This window comes from Vigna radiata, unplaced genomic scaffold (genome assembly GCF_000741045.1).
Source record: "Vigna radiata var. radiata cultivar VC1973A unplaced genomic scaffold, Vradiata_ver6 scaffold_209, whole genome shotgun sequence".
NCBI classification, from domain to species: Eukaryota; Viridiplantae; Streptophyta; class Magnoliopsida; order Fabales; family Fabaceae; genus Vigna; species Vigna radiata.
The window spans coordinates 14,996-37,308 of record NW_014543616.1 but is presented as its reverse complement, the minus strand read 5'-3'; the positions used below and the strand labels follow the sequence as shown (position 1 = coordinate 37,308).

The 22,313-nt window shown below is 35.4% G+C and overlaps 2 protein-coding genes across 5 annotated transcripts; both read right to left on the bottom strand.

Annotated features, from left to right (window-relative positions):
- On the bottom strand, positions 1–3,476 carry LOC106754684. Of its 4 annotated transcripts, none has more exons than XM_014636739.2 (6): positions 3,302–3,476; positions 2,724–3,127; positions 1,720–2,371; positions 1,405–1,604; positions 1,074–1,318; positions 1–914 (listed from the first exon to the last, which is right to left on the bottom strand). In XM_014636739.2, exons 2-6 carry the CDS (start codon positions 2,990–2,992, stop codon positions 121–123), a joined length of 2,160 nt encoding a protein of 719 aa, XP_014492225.1. In that variant the 5' UTR covers positions 2,993–3,127; positions 3,302–3,476; the 3' UTR covers positions 1–120. The 4 variants fall into 4 exon arrangements, with proteins under 4 accessions (XP_014492225.1, XP_022633748.1, XP_022633751.1 ...); XM_022778027.1 differs by having other exon boundaries at positions 2,724–3,068; XM_022778030.1 differs by lacking the exon at positions 2,724–3,127 and having other exon boundaries at positions 1,720–2,393.
- A 17,334-nt stretch (positions 3,477–20,810) lies between these two features.
- Positions 20,811–21,980, bottom strand: LOC106754681 (chalcone synthase 17-like). The gene is given in 1 exon segment (NM_001317293.1): positions 20,811–21,980. A coding segment is annotated over 1 exon segment (1,170 nt).
- Between the last annotated feature and the right edge of the window lie 333 nt (positions 21,981–22,313).

The following is a 22,313-nucleotide window of genomic DNA, read 5'->3' as shown; positions in this document are numbered from 1 at the left end:
GAACTAGAAAGTCAGACATTATAAAACTAGCAGAATATTTTGAAAATAATTCCAGTTTGCATTGGTCAGACATTCTAGAATCTAGGTCAAACATAATGACTATGGTACTAGCCAAATTGGTCATCTTAATCGTGACAATCTTTTCCGTTTCCGATTCTTCTTATGCACAACAACACTTTTTGTGTTACTGCTACCATGAGGAAGAGCCAAACTTGAAGATGGTTTGCCAATGCAGGTTCTGCTTTTCTTAGAAACCCATTTCAGAGGCATATTGTTAACTACAGTGCCAATATCAGTAGAATTGTTCAGTTCAACAAGTTTTTGGATTTGATCTAGCATCTGATGGGTGCACGCCAACGACAGATCCAATGCAAATGAATCATCCACTGGTTTTCTCCATAAATCCATCAAAACCTCTTCAAAAGACCGGAAAGACATGGAAGGTTGATAGCCTTTAAGATTTTCACAAATCATGTTTACTTTGATGACATGCTTGCAAAGGTTACCTTGCATTGACCAAGAGCAATCACAGAATGCAAATTCAGATCCTGGATTCCACACTAGATGAGTTAAGCTAATATCTTTTTGGCTCACAACCTTGGCAAAGAGGTGGTCTTTATCATCCAAGGTAACAGCATAGTCTGGAATTTGAAGTGCTCGATGCCATGATGTAGAGAGAATATATTTTTCCTTCACATTCTGGAACGAGTCACTTTCATCTGCATAGCGATCAAGCCAATAGCTTGAATGCAACTCAGTTGTCAACTTGTGAACTAACCAATCTACTCTTTGCAGGGCTCCAAGATGTGAGTCATCAAAAAGTTTGGCTTTCAGTTTAACATGATAGGCTTCTAATGCTCCAGAAGCTTCCTGGCTGGCTAGTTGAAAATTTCTCATTGTTGAAAGCCACATTTCTGCACAGCAAACAGAAGGATAAGGGGAAAGCAAGCTAATTTATCAATGTCAGGAACATCTCATTCACAATGTCAGGCTTTCAAACATAGTTTTGAATATATCATCACTCAACAAGATATTTTATGAGCATGCAAGGGAAAAAAGGAGAAAGATCTAACCAAGCTTGGGCAACCAGGAGGATTTGAAGTATTCCATGAAAGCAGTTTGGTCAACATAATCCAACATGAATTGTTCCAAGGCACTTGCTGTATTAATGCCTCCCCAAATACTGTACACTATTGTACCAAGACGCTTAAAAATCTCTCGCTGAACCTCAACAGTACTGCATTTCTTAACAATATTCCTAAGCCATGATCTACGGACACGCCACAGAGAAAATAGCACAGGACAGCAAAATATCTCTCTGTAAAATCAATTAACAGAAGTATGAAATTTAATTACCACTGCTGAATATTAAACCAAACTCATTTCAAAAGCAATAAATCTTGCCTCAAAAGATCAATTTCAGCTGCAGCATCATCTATTAAAAATCCACTGACTTTCCATCCAGGCTCAACACTGCGAGCTCGATCAATTAAAGCTTTGAGCCACTTGGACACATCAGGCTTTGCAAAGCTACGTGTAATGACCCATGCAATAGGAAGTGCATGTTGTCTTGAATCAAAAACAAGTACCGTGAACAACGGATACTGCCAATATGAAAATATAACTAAGGTCAAGTGAAAATGTACAGCAACGAGAAAAAGAAAACTGCTTTTGCTTTAGATCTAGGATAACTTAGTGATGGTTGGAAAACAAAATTACTTTCAGTCTCTTCACGCCAAAAGTAGAGTCTGCGGCAACAACACTTCGATGACCAAAGCGAATCATCTGTTGCAGCTGCCATTCTGTTTGGATCCCCAAGATGAAAGGGTCAGACTCTGAAGTATCCTGGTGAAAAAATACAGACTTTCTATTGCGCTCAATCCACATGCGGATGCTAGCTTGATCATCTAGATCCAGCTCATGGGTAGACCTTTTGATAATCATCCCTAGCTTGTGGACATACTGAGAAGCAAGGCTATTGACTTTTGCATCTGAGCCACAATATCGTTGAATTCCTTCTATGTGCTTCTCCAAGATATTCTCTTCTGGGATGCCCAGATATATCATGGACATAGTTTGCTGCTGAATTTCATTGCCTATATAAGGAATCTTTTTGGCTCCAGGACCAATGGCATCTCTATCAAGTGGTCCATGGCAGATGAAACCAGACTTGTTAATATGACGCCTCTCATTGTATATAATAAGTGCAAGGGATGGACGAGCATAAAGACGTTTGACGACAAAATGACAAGTACAACCTCGCATCGATTGAGGTCTAGCAGCACGATTTCGAGTGTTAAGTCGATACCTTCGACTTGGTAATATACCTCCTCCCTCCCCATAATTTTCTGGGCCAAACGAGCACCAGTACCTTCACAAAGAGCAGGGTCCAACTACAAAACATGAGTAAAGGAATCCTGATTGGGCAGATCATCACTTCAAATTTTAAATTGTTCATTTACTAGATATTGCTTCCAAAATTCAGACAGCAACAAGGAAACTATTGAACTTATGAACAAATTTAAAAAAAAAAAAAAAAGGAACTAACGAGGACCAAATTTCCTACAAGGAAAGTACTTCACACTTCAAAGTTCCTGTGTTCTATCATAACAGAACAAGCTAGAAAACGTAAACATGTATCATATAAGCCAAAAGAGGAAGAAACTGTCTAAAAGCTCGATCATAGTTATTTTTGAAATACATTAGGCATGGCAGAAACTTACAGCCTGTACTCAAGATACTCATCATCCTTGTACTCCTTCAAGCTTCCAATAGTTCGTTTCCTTCCTCTCTCGATATGAAACCGAGTGGGGCACTCCACATTTAAGCATTCACCAATTATAAAAGCATCAACTCTGTCATAGGGAATAAGGGCAACGACATCATGGTGCTCAGCAGTGCCAAACTTGGTCCAAGTCAAGTCAGCAGCACTAAACTCCTCCTCCGGTGGGTCTTGCAAGGGAATTTTCCCCACTGATTCAACTATAGCCATATCCACAATGACACAGAAAAGACAAAAAAAATAACAAAAAAAAAAAAAACCTTCCTTTTTATTCACATACAAGTCTCTGCTGGAAACAATAAACGGTTCAAATTAGTAAAATTTTCAAGCACGGAACAGGACACCCTGAAACAACACCAAGAAAAGACCCTTTTGAGATAGCAGTTAAAAACTTGATTTTGATAAATTATCCGCGTAATAAGCAATAAAAGCTAATCAATTCAATCAAAGAACAGAGCAAAACAAAGAAAAAAAAAGGTGAAGGCAAGCTGTGCAGTGTCAATTGAAGGGTACACCTACACTTCCGTTCCGATAATAAGGTGAAGAAGATGATTCAGTGTTGCAGTCTAAGAGAATAGTGGCGCAAACTTCAGAGGAATTTGGAGAAGTAAAAGGTTAGTGTTCGTTTGGGTTTGCGCTGAAATGGGTCGGGTGAGAAGTGATGAATGTCTACAAGAGGATACAACAAACGACACCGTACTAGTGACTTTTGTGGCTATTGAGAAAATAGGATTTTATAACCCCTGGTTAGGTCACACAGTGTTAAATTAATAATTTAATTTTAATATTATATAAATATATTTATGGGTTTGCTAATTTATCCAAAATTTTTTACTTGGTATATCAAATTTTAGATTAAAAAATATATATTTTAAATCTAAAAATATTTTAATAATTTTAAAATTTAATTTAAAATAAATATATAAAAAGTAGTTATTTATCCTGTATACGAGTAGTTATTATTTTTTATTATATATTTTTTTCAAAATAATTACTTTTTAAAATAAAAAATAAAATAAATAGTAATAATTACTTATCCATAATAATAATTAATTACTTTTTATTTTTTATTTCAAATTAAATTTTAAAATTATTTAAACACCTTTAAATTTAAAATTAATTTTTTTTAATAGGAATTTTTTTTAACTTAAAATTTGATAATATACCAACTAAAAGAACTTTACGTAATTTAATAAATATATATATATATATATATATATATATTTGAATATAAAATTTAAATTTTATTTTAAAATTTAATGCATTTTCTTAAACTTAAAAAATAAATAAATATATTATTTTTAACTTAATATAGTTTTTATTATTTTAATACATAAAGATTATACAAAAATTGTTTTCAAATTCATAAATAATACTTAAATATCAATACAAAGATCCATCTACACAAAAAGAAAACAACCTAAGTTAAAAATATATCATGATGTCATCACCTTTGTCCATTAACCTTATCTTATTTTATTTGACAAAAGTAGTCTTATGCAATTGAGATTGTAAACTAGAAATTTTCTCCAAAATCCAGGCATTTCTATTTGCATATGTATTATTTCTTTTTCTATTTTGAATATAAAAATAAATATAAAAGTATAAATAAAAAAAGCATCAAATATGGATTATAATCCAAAATGTTATTTAAAATTATTTAAATCCAAACATTTAAAATAAAATTCCTACAAACTCATCTCCGCTATAAAATTTAACATAAATACTTTATAATATATAATTCTCTAATCGTAGAAAAGTATTTTCTCCTAATTATACTCTTTATTCTCTTCATCTCCAATGTTGTTTCCACCCCCTCGGTAATTTATTTGAGATCATTATAATCATCATCAATTCATCCACAAAGAAAATATGAAAGAGTTCAAAATCAAACATACTAAATATAAATATTTTAAAATAAAAAAAAAATCACAATTCACATAAAATTTACAGTTTACTTTTATTTGATGAATGAATTAATTTATCATTTTTCACAAAACTAAAATTTTATATTAAAGTTTAGGTAGTTGTTTCCTACTCTATTGGATTTAATTTACTTTCCATTCATATCTGGCCATTTATGTTCATATTTATATTCTGTTTTTATATTGCTCTAAACAACTATATATATCAATTGTACTCTTTCCTTGTTATGAAATAAGATACACAATTTTCATCCTTTCTTTTCTCATGACATGATATCAAAAGAAAATTAATTCTTGATCACGTTCTTCCGCAACCAATTCTCTTACTACCAAGATCTTCATTTTCTACCTCTCTTTCTTGGCTTTCCTACAATTTCTTCTCCTTTTATGGTTACTCTCTCTATTACCCTCGCATATGTTTTATGTTTTGACTTTGTTTTCTAGGGTTTTCAATGAGAAACAATTGGGTGCTTTAATCACTCGTAGCCCTGGATTGATTTTTGAGGAATCTCGAGGAGTTTCTAGAGATTCGGGTTGTGAAATTTTTGTTCAATTTGAGATTGTGAAATTCAATGGCTTCTGCAGTTATTTCTTCTTCTAATAATTCTCAAGTGCAATCACATTCCTCAACTTTGGAACTTTCTACTAAAGAGCAAATTCATGGTCTATTGGCACTTCTTCCTCAATCTAATCCCACAGTCACACATTCTACCAATCTAGTGAGTTCTCATAATGTTTCTACTTCTTCTCGGGATCAAGGTAATATCTCTTCCCAATAGATTCTAGACACAGGTGCTACTGGTCATATATTCAGTTCTTTGTCTCATTTTATTTCTTATCATAGAATCTCACCAATTGTAATTTCTTTACCCAACAAGAACTCTTCATTTGCTCATTTTTCTGGCACAGTTTCTCTTGGCCCACACCTTACTTTACATAATGTCTTGTTTGTTCCTAATTTTTCAGTCAATCTTATTTCGGTCACAAAGTTAACTAAATCTCTATCTTGTAAAATTTAATTAAATCTCTATCTTGTAAAATTATCATTTCTGAATTTTCATGTGAAATACAGGACAAATCAACCCTACAGATGATTGGGAAAGCTGAAGAGAGAGATGGCATATATGTCATGATAGTTCCTGCATCCACACCCCTTGCTTCACCAACTGCTATTTCTCCTGAGAATTCTATTGCTTGTTTTACAATAAGACCTGACTCTATAGATATTTGGCACTCTAGACTAAGGCATCTTTCTTCTTCTTGTTATACAAAATTATGCACCATGTATGCCACTTTACCTGATACAAAATACACTCATTGTGATACTTGTCATTATTCTAAGCAAAGAAAATTGCATTTTCAATTAAGTATTATACTGTTTCAAAAGCTCCTTTTGATTTAATTCATATTGATATTTGGGGGCCATATTGTACTTCTTCTGTTGATGGTTTCAAATATTTCTTAACTATAGTGGATGATATGTCTAGATTCTCATGGATTAAATTGATAGCAAGTAAGTCTGATACAAGATCACAACTTATTAGCTTTGTTTCTTATATCAAAACTCAATTTGGCATTNATGTAAAAGCTGTTAGATCAGATAATGGTAATGAGTTTGTAATGATAGATTTTTATAGACAAAAAGGGATACAACATCAATTATCTTGTGTTGAAACACCTCAACAAAATGGAGTTGTTGAGAGAAAACATCAACACATTCTCAATGTTGTTAGATCTTTAATGTTTCAATCCTATTTGCCCATAATTTTCTGGTCTTTTGTTGTTCGTTATTTGTGCAACTCATTAATATTTTACCTTCCAAAGTTTTGGCATATTTTTCTCCATCTCAGCTGTTACACAATGTTAAACCTGACATTACTTACTTACGAGTTTTTGACTCACTTTTCTATGCTTTAACTCTTCAAGCTCATAGAGCAAAATTTCAGCCTCGTGTAAGAAAATGTGTTTTACTTGGTTTTAAAAAATGAGTGAAAGGCTACCTTTTGTTAGATTTGAACTCAAGGGAAATTTTTATATCAAGGAATGTAGTATTTTATTAAAACATATTTCCTTTTCTTACTAGTGACAAGCACTCACCTATTGATACATAAAACTCAAATTCCTTAGATTTTGTCACCAAAATCATTTCCTCTTCATCACCTCTCTTCTCAGAAGCTACTGATCAACCCTCTTTACCACCTACATCTCCTCCTTCTATTGTTCCAGACCCTATTATTTCTTCTTCTCAACCTATTTCTATTGAACCTGCCACTGCTACTCCACAAAGAAAATCAACCAGGCCAAAACATAAACCATCTTATTTACAGGATTATCATTGCAACATGTTATCTACTTCTTCCGCCACTCAGTCATCCACAGGTACCTTATATCCTATCTCTTCATATCTCTCATATAATGCATTATCATCTCTTCATAAATCATATGTCTTGAATCTTTCCCAAGTTAGTGAACCTAAAACATATAACCAAGCCATCAAACATGATTGTTGGAGAAATGCCATGGATCAAGAAATTGCAGCTTTAGAAAATACCAAAACTTGGGTTTTGACTTATCTACCTTATGGAAAGCAACCTATTGGATGCAAATGGGTATACAAAATAAAGAGGCATGCTGATGGGAGTACTAAACAATACAAGGCAAGGTTAGTAGCCAAAGGCTACACACAACAACAAGACTTAGATTACTTTGAGACTTTTTCACCTGTTGTCAAACTCATAACAGTAAGATTGGTTCTGGCTTTAGCAGCTTTCAAACATTGGTATTTACATCAACTAGATGTAAATAATTTTTTTTACATAGGGATCTAGATGAAGAGGTATACATGTCTCTTACTCTTGGTTACAAAACAAAAAAACCAGGGCAAGTTTGCAAGTTGTTGAAGTCTTTATACGGACTCAAGCAAGCCTCTAGACAATGGAATTACAAGTTGACAACTACTTTACTTTCTTTGGGCTACATACAATCAAAATCAGATTATTCACTTTTTGTCAAAAGTGATTTTGCTCATATCACCATCTTACTTGTTTATGTAGATGATATAGTTTTGGCAGGTGATAACATCCAGGAAATCCAAACTGTGAAGGCTCTATTGAATGCAAAGTTCAAAAATAAAGACCTAGGCCAACTCAAGTATTTTCTAGGCTTAGAAATTGCAAGATCTCAACAGGGCATTAATTTGTCACAAAGGAAGTATGCTCTAGAGTTACTAGAAGATGTAGGATTGTAGGGATGTCAACCTATTTCTACTCCCATACAACCAGACATAAAATTCTCCAAGACAAAAGGGAAACCCTATTCAGATGTGTAAGCCTATAGAAGACTTCTTAGCAGGTTATTATATCTAACCAACACAAGACCAGATTTATGTTTTGCTATTAGTACTCTCAGTCAATTTCTTTCCAATCCTTTGGAAGATCACTATGTGATAACGGTTGAAAAACCGTTATTTTTATACTTAATTTTGATATCAAATGCACCCCTGTTGACTTAGAAACTTACTTTGACTCATGATTTTTCTTTAGTTTTTTGAATAAAAGAGTCGAGGACATGTTTTATGATTTCATTATTAAATTCCCTTGATTATGTAGGTTTTTGTAATGAATTGAAAGAAAGGTTGAAGTACCAAGGGTTGCAGTACAAAAAAGTCAAATATAATGAAGAAAAGTCAACCAGTCAACCAGAAAAGTCAACAGTCAACCAGAAAAGTCAACCAGTTGAACAAAATGTTGACCAGAGCGCCGAGCGGTGGTTTTGGGCGTGAGCGGTTTTGAGGCAAACCGTTGAGCGCCGTTTTTGAGCGCTGAGCGGTTTAGACGCGGGCCTGGACCTGTTTTATGTTATTTTTATGATCTGTTTGGGCTTGAAGTTGTTCTCTGTTATTTTTATGACCTATTTAAAGACCTAGACACTCTAAAGAATGTATCTTTTGATGGCTTAGGCACAAAAACACACTTTTCACCCATTTGGGGTAGATTTAGAGATGGTGACAACTCTCCTTTTTCTCCTTTTAGGGTTTCTATCTCCATTCTTTCATTCCATTCACCTAGTTTCTCCATGACAATGGGGAACTAAACCTTATTTGTTGCTGGGGAAAGATGTAACCTCTAAACTCTCTTATATTGAAATTCTTATTTAATTATATGCTTGCATATGCTTGATTTATCAATTGCTGGGTTCCTTACGTGTATTTAATGCTTTTATCGTTTAACTCATTTGGTAAATGTTGTTTGTCTTTATTGATACGGGAACGTACAGTAATGTCATGAACTAGGGGGAATTCCTTGATTATGCTAATATCGCCTAGGGATAGGGGTAGGACGATCAATTGTATTTTGCTTCCGTTTATTATGCATTATTAGTTACTAGGGGAGGCTAGGGATAGCAAGCTGGTAATTAGTAATAGGCTCTTTTCACCAAGGAATTGAGTTAAGGGTAGTCCAAGAAAGTTTGCATAGCAATATGATAAATAAGCGAAGTAAATAAGAAGAGTAGATATATGAGAGTGATTGGGTGAAATCTGAACCCTAGCAACAAATCCATCTCATATTATCAACATCATCCATCCACATTTGTGCTTAACCTCAATTGATCAAATTACATTCATGTTTATTTTTCCGTACTTTATATTCAAAAACCCCAAAAATATTGTTCTTATAGTCTTGATTGGTAAAGCAAGAACACAACAGTTTAGTGCCATGAGTCTCTTGGGAAAACGATACTTGGACTTACCATTATTACTTGATACGTTCTGGTACACTTGCCAGAGTGTTAACAAGTTTTTGGTGCCGTTGTCGGGGACTCGTGGTATAATTATTCTATGTATGTGATTCTTAACTGATTAGACTTTCTATCTTTCTTTCTATCTATCTTTCTGTTTTTTTATTTCCGTTTTTAATTTTCTATCTTTATTTAAAAATACGAAAAAAAATATTTTTTTTTCTGTTTTTATTATGTTTTAAAAAAACGAAAATAAAATAAAATAATATCTTTTCCTTATTCTTTTCCTCATTCTTTTCCTCATCTTTCCATCTTTCTATCTTTCTCCTTATTCTTCTCCTCATTCTTCTCCCCATCTTTCCATCTTTCCATCTATCTATTTTTCTTTCTATCTTTTTATTTTATCTTTCTATCTTGTTATATAAAAAAAACGAAAATAAAATAAAATAAAAATAAAAATAAAATAAAAAATATATATCTTTTATTGTTTTTATTTTTGGGCTAATTTTGTGCTCCAGTGCAGTGTTCTTTAGTATGTTCAAGATAAAATTTGTACTAGGAGCACAAGATCATCAGGAGGCAGATAAGGAAGGAGAATTGGTTCACCAACACCCTGATGTGAAAAGTGAAAAACCCAAACCTGGCACACCAATGAAATTTCAGAATAGGTTATGGGTTGTCGTGACTATCAAAGCAAACAGAGCGTGCTCTTGAGATTGAGAATCATTAGAGTTAATGACAAGGAAATTTTTGAGATTTTGTTGGTGTCATGAAGGAAGGAAGAACGCCAACATAGAATATCAACACCTACTGATGGGTGTTTGGGCTTTACCGGGTCAAGCTAATGATGTTAAAGAAGCGCTTGCTAGGAGGCAACCCAGTTTCTAACCTAGTTTCAACCAGTGAACCAAAAAAGTCAACCAATCAAACAAAATGCTGAAAAGTTGACCAGAGTGCAGAAAAGGTAGCGCTGAGTGGTGAATTGGGCGCTGAGCGCCAGCTTCGGGACCAGTTTTTCACTGTTTTGACGCCTGGGCACCGCTAGGGGGTGATTTTGAATGTCGCACCTACTGTTGAGCAGTATTTTTGAGCGTTGAGCGCCATTTGCGTGGCCATTTTCTGTTATTTTTATGCTCTATTTAAAGGCCAGAATGTCTTAGAGAATGTATCTTTTGATGACTTAGGCACAAAAACATATTTTTCACCCCTTTGGGGGCGGATTTGGGGAATTGACAACTCTCCTTTTCTCCTTTTAGGGTTTCTATCTCTTTCATTCCATTGTACACCTAGTTCTTCCATGACGATGGAGAACTAATCTTATTTGTTGCTCGGGAAAAGATGTAACCTCTAAACTCTCATATATCGAAGTTCTTATTTTATCATATACTTTTGTTATCAATAGTTTGGGTTTTCTTCTCTATGGTATAAAGCTTGCATCGTTTAACTCATTCGGTGTCATGATCTTTGAGTTTGTCAATACGGGGACGTACGGGGAAATCTAGAACTGGGAAGAATTCTCTTGATTATGAAATACTACCTAGGGATACGAGTAGGACGGTCAATTGCTTTAAGCTTCTGTGATTAATGCATTAGTAATTACTAGGGAGACTAGAGATAGTAAACTAGTAATTATGGTAATAGGCTCTTTTCGCCGAGGGATCGGGTTTTAGAAAGTTGCATGAACATTGATAACATATAAGAATAGTAGATATATAAGAGTTATTAAGTGAAATCTAAACCTTAACAACAAACTCATCTCATATTATCAACATCATCCATCCACTTTTGTATTTAACTTCAATTGATCAATTGCATTCATGTTTATTTTTCAGCACTTTACATTCAAAAACCTCAAAATATTGTTCTTATAGTCTTGATTGGTAAGGGGGGTTTACCGACGGCTTTTGGTCCGTACCGAGGGCTTTTGTCCGTCGGTAAATCCCTTCTTTTTTGTAGTGGGTTAAGCGAAAGCACAACAGTTTAGTGTCGTGAGTCTCTTGGGAAACAATACTTGGTCTTACCATTTATTATTACTTGATACGATCTGGTACACTTGCTAGGGTGTAAACAAGTTTTTGGCGCGTTGTCGGGGACTCATGGTATAACTATTCTATGTGTGTGATTCTTAACTGATTAGACTTTTTATCTTTCTATCTTTCTATCTCTCTATGTCTCTATCTTTCCATTTATTTTTCTTTCTATCTATCTTTCTGTTTTTATTCTTTATCTTTCTATCTTTATTTTTTTTTCAAAAAATAAAATGAAAAAAAAATATCTTACTGTTTTTATTTTTTTGAATTTTTTTAAAAAAATAATATATCTTTTTCTGTTTTGATCTTTCTGTTTTTATTCTTTATCTTTCTAAAAAAATTATATAAATAAATATCTTTTACTGTTTTTATTTTTTTTTGAAAAAAAAATTAAAAATAATATATCTTTTTCTATTTTTATCTTTTTGTTTTTATTCTTTATCTTTCTTAAAAAACTCAATCAAAGTAAACTAAAATAAAAACAATTAAACAAAATAAAATAAAAATAAGACAAAAATAAAAACAAGTCCTATTATTTAACTCGGACGAAATTGGGTGTTGACACCGTTTAAACTTTCTTTAGCTTTTTATCGATTATCTTGTCGTTCAACTAATTAAAATTAGCCTTTTTTGTGTTGTGTTTTAGTGCAGTTTTGATCCACTCTTTGCGTAACACAGTGCAACATTCTCCCTTTGCTAGTTTCCTCACTAAAAGAGTGGCGATCTTTTGAGTTTTCTAGTTCTTCCGACCGAAAATGGAACTTGGGTCCTTGTCTACTTCTTGACACCGTAATTTTTTTCTGTTGCGGTTGAATAATTGGAAGTAGCCATGGACCCAGGTTCGGTTTTGGGTTGAAAGCACTAGAAGATTCAAAAGACGCAAGCTTTTTTTGTGGGGAAACTAGCGAGAGGAGAGTGTTACACAATGCTACCGAAAGCCTGGATCAAAACTGCACTAAAACACAAAGTCGTTGTTAGACGTCGGTTAAAGCCATGTCTGACGTCTATAACAACACAGACGTCGGTTAGTGTCATTTTAAACCTCTTTATATATTCATTTTGACGTCGGTTTAATCATAGGTGGACGTCTATATAGAGTAATTAGACGTCAGTGTGAGTATAAGCAGACGTTTATATAGATGTCGGTGGATATCGTTAACTGACGTTTATATGGACGTCGGTTCTGACGAATTTCGACGTCCCATAGACGTCACCCGTATAGACGTCGGTTGTGAAAGTGACGTTAAAATCCCAAATCAACCGACGTTAAACAACGTTTTTGCACTAGTGAACGTGTATGACATACACATCATTTCATATATTACTTTTTCACCAAAACAACTCAATTGATGTATATTAAAATTAAAACTAAAATTATCATTAAAATATTTTTCTTCATGGCGAATTTAAGACGTGTGCTTCAATGAAACATGTTTTAATATATCACTCTATATTGACAGTTTGCAATTAATAGTGGTCAACACATTGGTTAAGTCAGTTATAAAATTTAAATTTAAAATTACTTTTCTGCCCGTGGATCTACTCGTGTGTCCCTCTGGTTGCTTTCTCTCAAAGTTTCATATCTTTATATCCTTTATATTTATTTATTCATTCATTGAAATATCCTTTTGTTTTTACCTTTTCAATAAACTCAATTTTTCTTCATTTAAATAAGAGAAAACTGTGACAAACGCATTTTATTGGTTGAAATTTGTTGGAAATCATAAAGGTTAAGTCTCAATAATATTTTTCTAACTTTTGTATATTCTCTGTGTATACAGAATATATATAATGTTATCCTGCGAACTTTTTGGCAGAGCAACCTTGTTTGTGGTGCAAATTAACTGATTAATACTACAGTTCAATCTACAAATCAAGCCCTTTGATTGGACCTCTTAGGCTTCACGTGGAGCTAAAAAGAGCCTCTAAAGTTGAAAAATGTTACAAAACAATGTGTGATGTCATATTCTAGTTCTCTAGTGTCTAATATCTTTATCATGGGTCAAGAGTGTGCAAGTATACAGTATATTTGTTCGTAATTGGATCATGAATAACCTAACTTATGATTTACGACGCGCAAAATAAAATCCAAATAGGACAAACATACAAAAATAAAAAGTTAAAAGACGATGTTGATTACCGTACGGTTGAAAAAATCCGATGATCAAAACGGAGAAGAGACGAGGTCCCATATCTCGTTGGAGTGAGAAAACAATCCCTCGCAGAAGAGTTCGTTCCACTAGACGAGAGTCGAATCAGATGTCACTAGTGCAAAAACGCTGTTTAACGTCACCCATAAGACGTCGGTTCGAGGGTAGCCCGACGTATATGAGTGGACGATGGCATTACCGTCAATAAGTTGGTAACCTAGACGTTGGATTCAACAGAAAGCGACGTCTATGATACAGTACACGTCAGCTCTGCTATAAACCGACGTCTAATGGCTCGAGGTAAGCGAGAAGACAGTCTATTGACGTCGGTTGTAATGGGGGGCCCACGTCTACTTGGCTGCAATTAATACTCTTCACCTGATTCCCAGATGCTTAGACGTCATGTATTCAAAAACCCACATCTATGGCCTGTCGGGAAGGCGAGAAGACAAAAATTTCTACAATTTAGACGTCGGATTTCTGGGGGAGCGACGTCTACGTGCCTGTAATTAATAATGTTCACCAAACTCGGAGGCCCTTCGACATCTGACAGAAGGGCACCGACGTCTAAATTATGATAGATGTTGGTGCCCCTTCACGTCTGTCGTCAACATCCCTAATAGGAAATGAAAAGTCAATCGATTATGCTTCCTAGACGTCCGCTCCCATGGAGTCCGATGTCTAATGGGCATTCAAAAAGTCAGTTTAAATGTTAACTTGGACGTCGAATTAGTTAGATAATCGAAGTCTAGGTAACTATAGACGTCAGTTTCTGGAGCAACCGATGCCCCATTTCATTTTAAATATACCGCAGACTCTTCATGGCATTACAGTTTCTGATATCATCGTCTTCCTCCTCTCCTTTTTCTCTTGCGGCACCTCTCCTTTTTCTCTCTTGCGGCATTACATCCCAGGTGCGTGTTTTTTTATGGTTACCGTTTAATCTTTGTTCAGCCTTTCATCGATTATTTTCTAGTTCAACTGATTAAAATTTGTTTTCTTTGTGTTGTGTTTTAGTACAGTTTTGTTCCTTTCTTGGGGTAACTTAGTACCACATTCTTCCTTTGCTAGCTGTCTCCCAGAAATAGCGACGTCTTTTGGATTTCTGGTGGTGTTTCGACCCAAAAACGATCTTGGGTCGATGCCTAGTTATCGTTTCATCGTAATTTTTCTCTCTTGCGGTTGAAAATGGAACTAAGCAAGAACCTAGGTTCGGTTTTGGGTCGAAATGTCATGAGAAATTCAAAAGACGAAAGCTTTTTTACGAGGGAAACTAGCAAAGGCAGAGTGTGCTACTAGGCTATCCAAAGACAAGAACAAAACTGCACTAAAACACAACGACTGTATTAGACGTCGGTTAATGCAAAAACAGACGTCTATAGTGACCTTAGACATCGGTTAGTGACATGTTCGAAGTCTTTATGTGCTTTTAGACGTCGGTTAATGAGTAGTCCGACATTTATATTGTGCCTTTAAACGTCGGGTTAGGCCTATACCGACGTCTATATTGTGCCTTTAAACGTCGGACATGATACTAACTGACGTCATTATAGACGTCGGTTATATGGATATCCAACGTCCCATTGACGTCACCGATAATGACGTTAGTTTGTTAATTGACGTTAAAAGCCCAAAATAACAGACGTTTAAAGCCTTTTCTGCACTAGTGTGTACCTATGAACGAACCATTCTACGAACGTATCAAATGCTAATGAGAGAAATTGAAGCGTAAAAAACAACTAAATGAGAAGATCGATGTTACATGTTCACAGAGAATGGGCGCGATGGAGAGGATATTCTGGATATTTCAGAGAATGGACGCGGTGGAGATTTCAGAGAGTTTGAGACAGTTCGCGAGGAAGACACACTAGTTCGCCAGAAAGAAGAAAATAAGAAGAATAGGCACGGCGGAGAGGAGGGCTTCAGAGAGAATAGGTGCGGCTGAAAGCAGTTCAGAGAGTTTTAAGAGATTTTGCGTGGAAGATGAAACTGTTCGCCGTAATATTTTTTTAACCTAATTAAATGATACTACCGCGGTTCAATATAAAAACCAAGTTAATATAGTGGAATAGGCCGTGGTTTCCATAATAACTGTGACCTATTCTGATAAAAAAAAAATCAAAAAGTTATCTGAAATGGCAATATTGTAATTTTCTGGCCACTTTATGTCGTGGTTCCATGATAAACCGCAACCTATTCCCTTTCCCCTAATTTATTTATGAAGTTTTGAGGGGAATGTCAGAATTTTGCAGGGGAATAGGCTGTGGTTCCCAGCACAACCGCGGCCTATTCCCCCTGCAATTTTATTTCAGATCTAATTGGCAAGAATGTCAGAATTTTGCAGGGAGAATAGGACGCGGTTCCCCAAGCAACCGCAGTCTATTCTCGGACGCTTAATTGCCCATTTATTGCAGGTGTGCCATGTGGGAGACGTTAGAGGGGTTTTATGCCGCGGTTCCCCCCAGAACCACGGTCTATTTGCCAACCTTTATGTTGTTTAGACTACAGCAGGGAATGTCAGAATTTTGCAGGGCGAATAGACCGCTATTCCCCAACCAACCGCGGTCTATTTCCTAACGTTCAACTTCCCATTTATTGCAGGTGTGCCACGTGGGAGACGTTAGAGGGGTTTATGCCGTGGTTCTGGATGGAACCGCGGTCTATTCCCTGAAACATGAACAATAGACTGCGGTTCACCAAAGAACCACGACCTATACTTTCGACTTATTTTCAAAAATGCCACCGCGCAATAATATGCTTCGATTTCTGGTGAGCCGATGCATAATGTGCTCGGTAAAAACTCTATTTTTTACTAGTACAAATATTATTATTTTATGTTGAACCATTTGTTGTTTCAAAACATGTTCACTAAAAACCCTTCGTTCATCATTTTTGCACCATTCCTTTGGCAAAGTTTGGGGTTTTTGGTGAGAGCACTGCATTTTGGAGAGCATGCATCATCATTCAAGGAGCATTTGCAAGAATTCAAAGTTTCTCCACCCAAGTAAGTCATGCAATTTTCATCTTAGGGTTTCAAGAATAGGAATTTGATGAAAGCATGTGTAGAAGCATGAAAAATTAGGGCTTTTGATTTCTACACATGAGGATGAAACCGTAAACCCCAACAACACCATTCATTCATATCTTTATTTGCCAATTGATCAAAAGCTTTTGCATACATGTTTATTTTCGTCTTTGCATCACAAAATCAAATTATTATTCATTCAAGTCTTATGAAATCAATTCACATGAACGTCTAGACCTAAGAGTCCCTTGGGAAACGATATTCGAACTTACTGTCTATTATTACTTGATACGATCTGGTACACTTGCCAGGGTGTTAACAATGCATCATTTAGCCTTTAATACATGGCAATCGTGAGACTTTAAACCAACTAACTTTAGTTCTTGTATAGAAACAAGGTTGCTAATATTTGTAGAATAACCTTATGGAACCTTCACACTTTTTAAAGAGTTACAAAAGCTTTGTTTTTCTTATCTAGATAACGTGTGAAAGGCTGGGGGCAAATAGGTGCGTCTTCCTATTGTCTGTGGATGTAACTCAAATCGGATTCCCATTTCAGCCAAATCTTGTCGTGCTTTTATTCCGTCCTTGCTCTTCCCTTTCACATTTAAAAAAGTTCTGATGACACTGTCACAAACATTTTTTTCAATGTGCATCACATCAATACAATGTCTAACATCAAGTTTACACCAGTATGGAAAATTAAAAAATATTGATTGTTTCTTTCAAATGTTTTTTGCAAAGGTACTTTATGATGTTTTCCGAACACAATGTCGATGTTTTTGACTTCGTTGTACACTTCTTCACCATTCCGAGGTTTGGACACAACCTCATCCTCAGCACTTCCATTAAATGCTTTTTTCAATCTACGATAAGGATGATTGCGAGAAAGGAATTTTCGATGTCTTGTATATACCGTCTTCTGACCATGCTTCAATTGAAGGTAACTAGTGTTTTCTTCACAAATTGGACATGCAAAATGACCTTTAACACTATGACCGCTCAAGTTCCCATAGGCGGAGAAATCATTTATAGTGCAAAGCAACATTTCACGCAAACGAAAATTTTCTTCACCATGTGAATCGAACACTTCGACCCCTTCTTCCCACAACAATTTCAAATCATCGATTAAAGGTTTCAAGTAAACATCAATGTCATTTCTAGGTTGTCTAGGACCCAATATCATCATGGACAACATCACATATGTTCTCTTCATGCACAAAAAAGGAGAAAGATTGTATATCATCAACATAACTGGCCATGAATTGTGTTTGCTACTTAAGTTCCCATAAGGATTCATACCATCAGTTGCAAGTGCAAGTCTTAAGTTTCTTTGATTTACAGCAAATTCTGGAAATGTTTCATCGATCTTTAGGTGTCGAAGAAGATTATCGCATTTTCTTCCGACAATGTGCCATTTCAGGTTCTTTGTATCTTCTTTAATAGAGAACATATGCTTCAACCTAGGTATTATAGGCAAATACCACATCACCTTAGTAGGTACACCATCATTACCTTCATCATCAGTGTTTCTGTCATATTTCTTTTTAAAACAGGATAAACCACATGTTGGACAATACTTTAGCGAAGCAAGGTCCTTCATGTACAAAACACAATCATTGGGACAAGCATGTATCTTTTGATATTCAAAACCCATTGGACATAAAAAAATTTTGGCCTCGTAATTACGAATAGGTAGAGTATTATCGGTCCATCTGTTCCTTGCTTTTAAATTAAACAACTTCAAAGTTGCAGACAGATCTGTAAAGTTCGAGCATCCTAGGTACATCGGTTGCTCTGAATCATTTATAAGAGAATCATACAAATTAGCTCTTCCAAAATTATCTTCACAAACATTACGTATCATGTCCTCTAAATCATGACTCATCCATTCTTCCACATAATCCGTTCCTCGTGACGTGGTGGGCTAGTCCAGTACTTCTCCATGACAAGTCCAAACGGTATAAGTTTTCATTATGCCGAACATGAGTAGATGGTCACGCATATTGCCTAAGTCTTGCCGTATTTGATTAAGACAACGAACACAGGGACAAAAATATGTCTTATTCACTGACTTTGCATTTTCTTGAACATATTGCAAGAACACCGAAACACCTTTCTCATATTCTTCACTGATGCGACGTTCATTCATCCAGCTTCTATCCATACTATGTTCTTAACATACTTCATCAGTTTCAATTTTTTAACTCTCACAAGGTTAGGCCCTACCCATTCAGAAAAATTAATATTTCATAAATTGCTAAGACACATGCAAAGAAGTCTACATCATAAATTTGATAAGATGTCGGCAGCATTTCGTATTGGTCTCTGAAATACACGAAATGAAAGTAGTCAAGGATGACCACAATCAAATATGCATCTGGAGAACAACACAAATACTAAACCGAAATTTTATCAATCTTATGCATAAACTCCAAAGTACATGTTATAGCAAATTTATGAAATATAATTTTCCCAAACTGTCCAATTGGACAATTCAAAATTTAATACAAACGATTAAAAGATTAATCGTTCGTGTTAAATTTCAAACGGGAACTAAGTTTCACTCAATGATTTGATATTTATAATCTTACTTGCCAATTATAATAACACAACTAAACTTTATCACATGCATACTCAAAAGCCAATAAGACATGCATAACTAAAACGCAAAAACTTCTTATCACAAAAGCCAATAAAATGCATACACAAATGACAAAAACACGCATACAATAAAAGTTTTCAACAAAGAAGCTAACCTTTTTAGCAGATTAATAAAGCAATGGAGTGAAATGGAGGACTGCACGCCTAAAAATGTAGGCCAAAAAGGATAAAAAACGTTATTCAAGAACATGTTACAAACTACACCAAAAGGCAATGAAAACGAATTTTAATCGGTTCAAATGGAAGATATTTCATCAAAGACCAATTTAATCGGAGTAAAACTAAATTTAAACGGTCCAAATAAGAGAAAACGAACCTGGAAATGCAACGGTGAAGAGCTCCTACGCGAGAACGACGATGAAATAATGAGCGTAATTACTTGCGGCTTCGTGTTGCAGTATAAACGCCTATAGACGTCGGTTTCTATATACAGTCGACGTCTATATGTTTGACAAGTAGGTGAATAAGCATTAATTTCTACCATATAGATGTCGGGGCCCCTCCTAACTAACGTGTATATGTCTGAAAGAAATGACTTTTCACCCACCTGTTAGACTATAGACGTCGGGGCACCTTCTACCTGACGCCTATATGCCCAACTTATTTACAAAAATACCACCGGTCATCAATATACGTCATGCTTACCCTTAATCGACGTTTAAAGGGTGACGTTAAACAACGTTTTTCACTAGTGTCTCTCGATGAATAAAGTATGTTTTAAAGCAGTTGATAGAATCTTCAGACATATTTTGAAAATTGAAGATTAAGAAAAATAGTTAAAATACTTTTGATAATACTATAATTGTTTTAGACGGCCATTTTAGACAAATTTGGTCTGTTGTAAAAAAATTCGCATAATTTGTTGTGAATAATAAACTAATATATATTATGTAAAAAATTAAAAGTTTTAAAACTTTTCTCCTAACATGAGATTAAATATCATGAAATGTAGTCAAAGTAAGTTATATAAAATAATTTAGCTATTAGATTCTAAAAATTGAATATAGAAAAGTTGACTTGAATGAAAGTGAGCGAGAATATACTATAATATAGTTTTCTTTAAATAATGAATCACTTTTAGTATGGTTGGTTGAATTTGTTAATCCTAAATTTGTTAATTGTCTCATGATATTTTTTTATGATTGAGTTATATTTAGTTCTGCAATTATGATTGAATATGTATGGTAGATTAATAATTTTATTTATCTTTAATAAGTGGTTAGTATATTAGAGTTTTCTTTCAATAATGAGGAAAATTTACACTTAAAGTGGAATAACAATCAAAATAAAACAAATAAATGAATAAGTTAAAGTAAGTAAAAAAAATTACAATAATTAAGAAATGTTTCAAACATATAAGAGTATATCTTAGATAAGAAACCAATACGAAGAAATTCAATTTTTTATTTTTAACGCAAGAATTGAGTGCAATAGTCTCAATGAACAACAATGAGAATGGGTAGATAAAAATAATAAAACAATGGAGTTGAGAGGGTGTTATATTGGGACACTGTGGAGAACAACAGTCTCAATAGTAAGACCAGGTCCAAAACCAAACAAGACACCCCATTCAAGTCCTTCACCGGTGGTTTTGAGTCGATTTTCAGCTGATTTCCTTCTCATCTCGTCCAAGATGAAAAGCACACATGCACTTGACATGTTCCCATAGTCACTAAGCACATCTCTAGTGGCTTTCATCTTTTCAGCTTTGAGACCCAACTTTTGCTCAACTTGGTCAAGAATTGCAGGTCCACCAGGGTGTGCAATCCAGAAGATGGAGTTGTAATCAGAGATGTTCAATGGGTTGAAGGCCTCATAAAGTGCCTTCCCAATGTTCTTTGAGACAATCCCAGGAACATCCTTAAGGAGGTGAAACGTGAGTCCAACTTCACGAAGGTGGCCATCAATGGCACCATCACTGTCTGGAGCAATGGTCTGTGCAGTCCAAACGAGCTCAAACAATGGCTTCTCAATCTGTGGAATGGGGTCAGAACCAACGATCACTGCAGCTGCTCCATCTCCAAACAGTGCCTGTCCCACAAGACTGTCTAGGTGGGTGTCACTTGGGCCACGGAAGGTGACTGCAGTGATCTCAGAACACACGACAAGCACACGGGCACCCTTGTTGTTCTCAGCCAAATCCTTGGCCAATCGAAGAACCGTGCCTCCTGCAAAGCACCCTTGTTGGTACATCATGTACCTCTTCACAGAGGGACGAAGTCCCAAGAGTTTGGTGAGTTGGTAATCAGCACCAGGCATGTCGACGCCACTGGTGGTGCAAAAGATCAAGTGTGTAATCTTGGACTTTGGCTGCCCCCACTCCTTTATGGCCTTCACTGCAGCCTCTTTCCCTAACTTTGGCACCTCTACCACCACTATGTCTTGTCTAACATCCAAAGAAGGTGCCATGTAAGCACACATGTTAGGATTCTCCTTCAGGATCTCCTCGGTGAGATGCATATATCTCTTCTTGATCATGGACTTGTCGCACATGCGCTGGAATTTCTCTTTGAGATCGGTCATGTGCTCACTATTTGTGATTCTGAAATAGTAATCGGGGTAGGTGCTTTGATCAACACAGTTTGGTGGGGTTGCAGTTCCAATGGCAAGGATGGTTGCTGGGCCTTCTGCCCTTTGAGCCTGCCGGATCTCTGATACACTCACCATCTCAGCTTTCTTCAATATATAAAACTTAATACTGCTGGTTGTTCAAGTTGTGTTGTGTGTTTGAAGATGTTGTAGGAGTTAGCATTTTATATGCATGCAAGGGTGCTTGATTGGAAGCATATTCATCAGTTTGGTGGCATGTTTTCGAAGACCATCTCTGATCTGACCCCATATTTTACTCATTACATTATTCTATCACTGCTGCGTTTTTCCAACATTTTCTGTCTTTCTAACTTCTCAGTCAATCTTGGTAGCTTCATAAGATATGTCTACCACTTGTCGTGGTAGGTAGCCTTTTAAATTACATCAACGGCCACAATCAAATCAAAATCA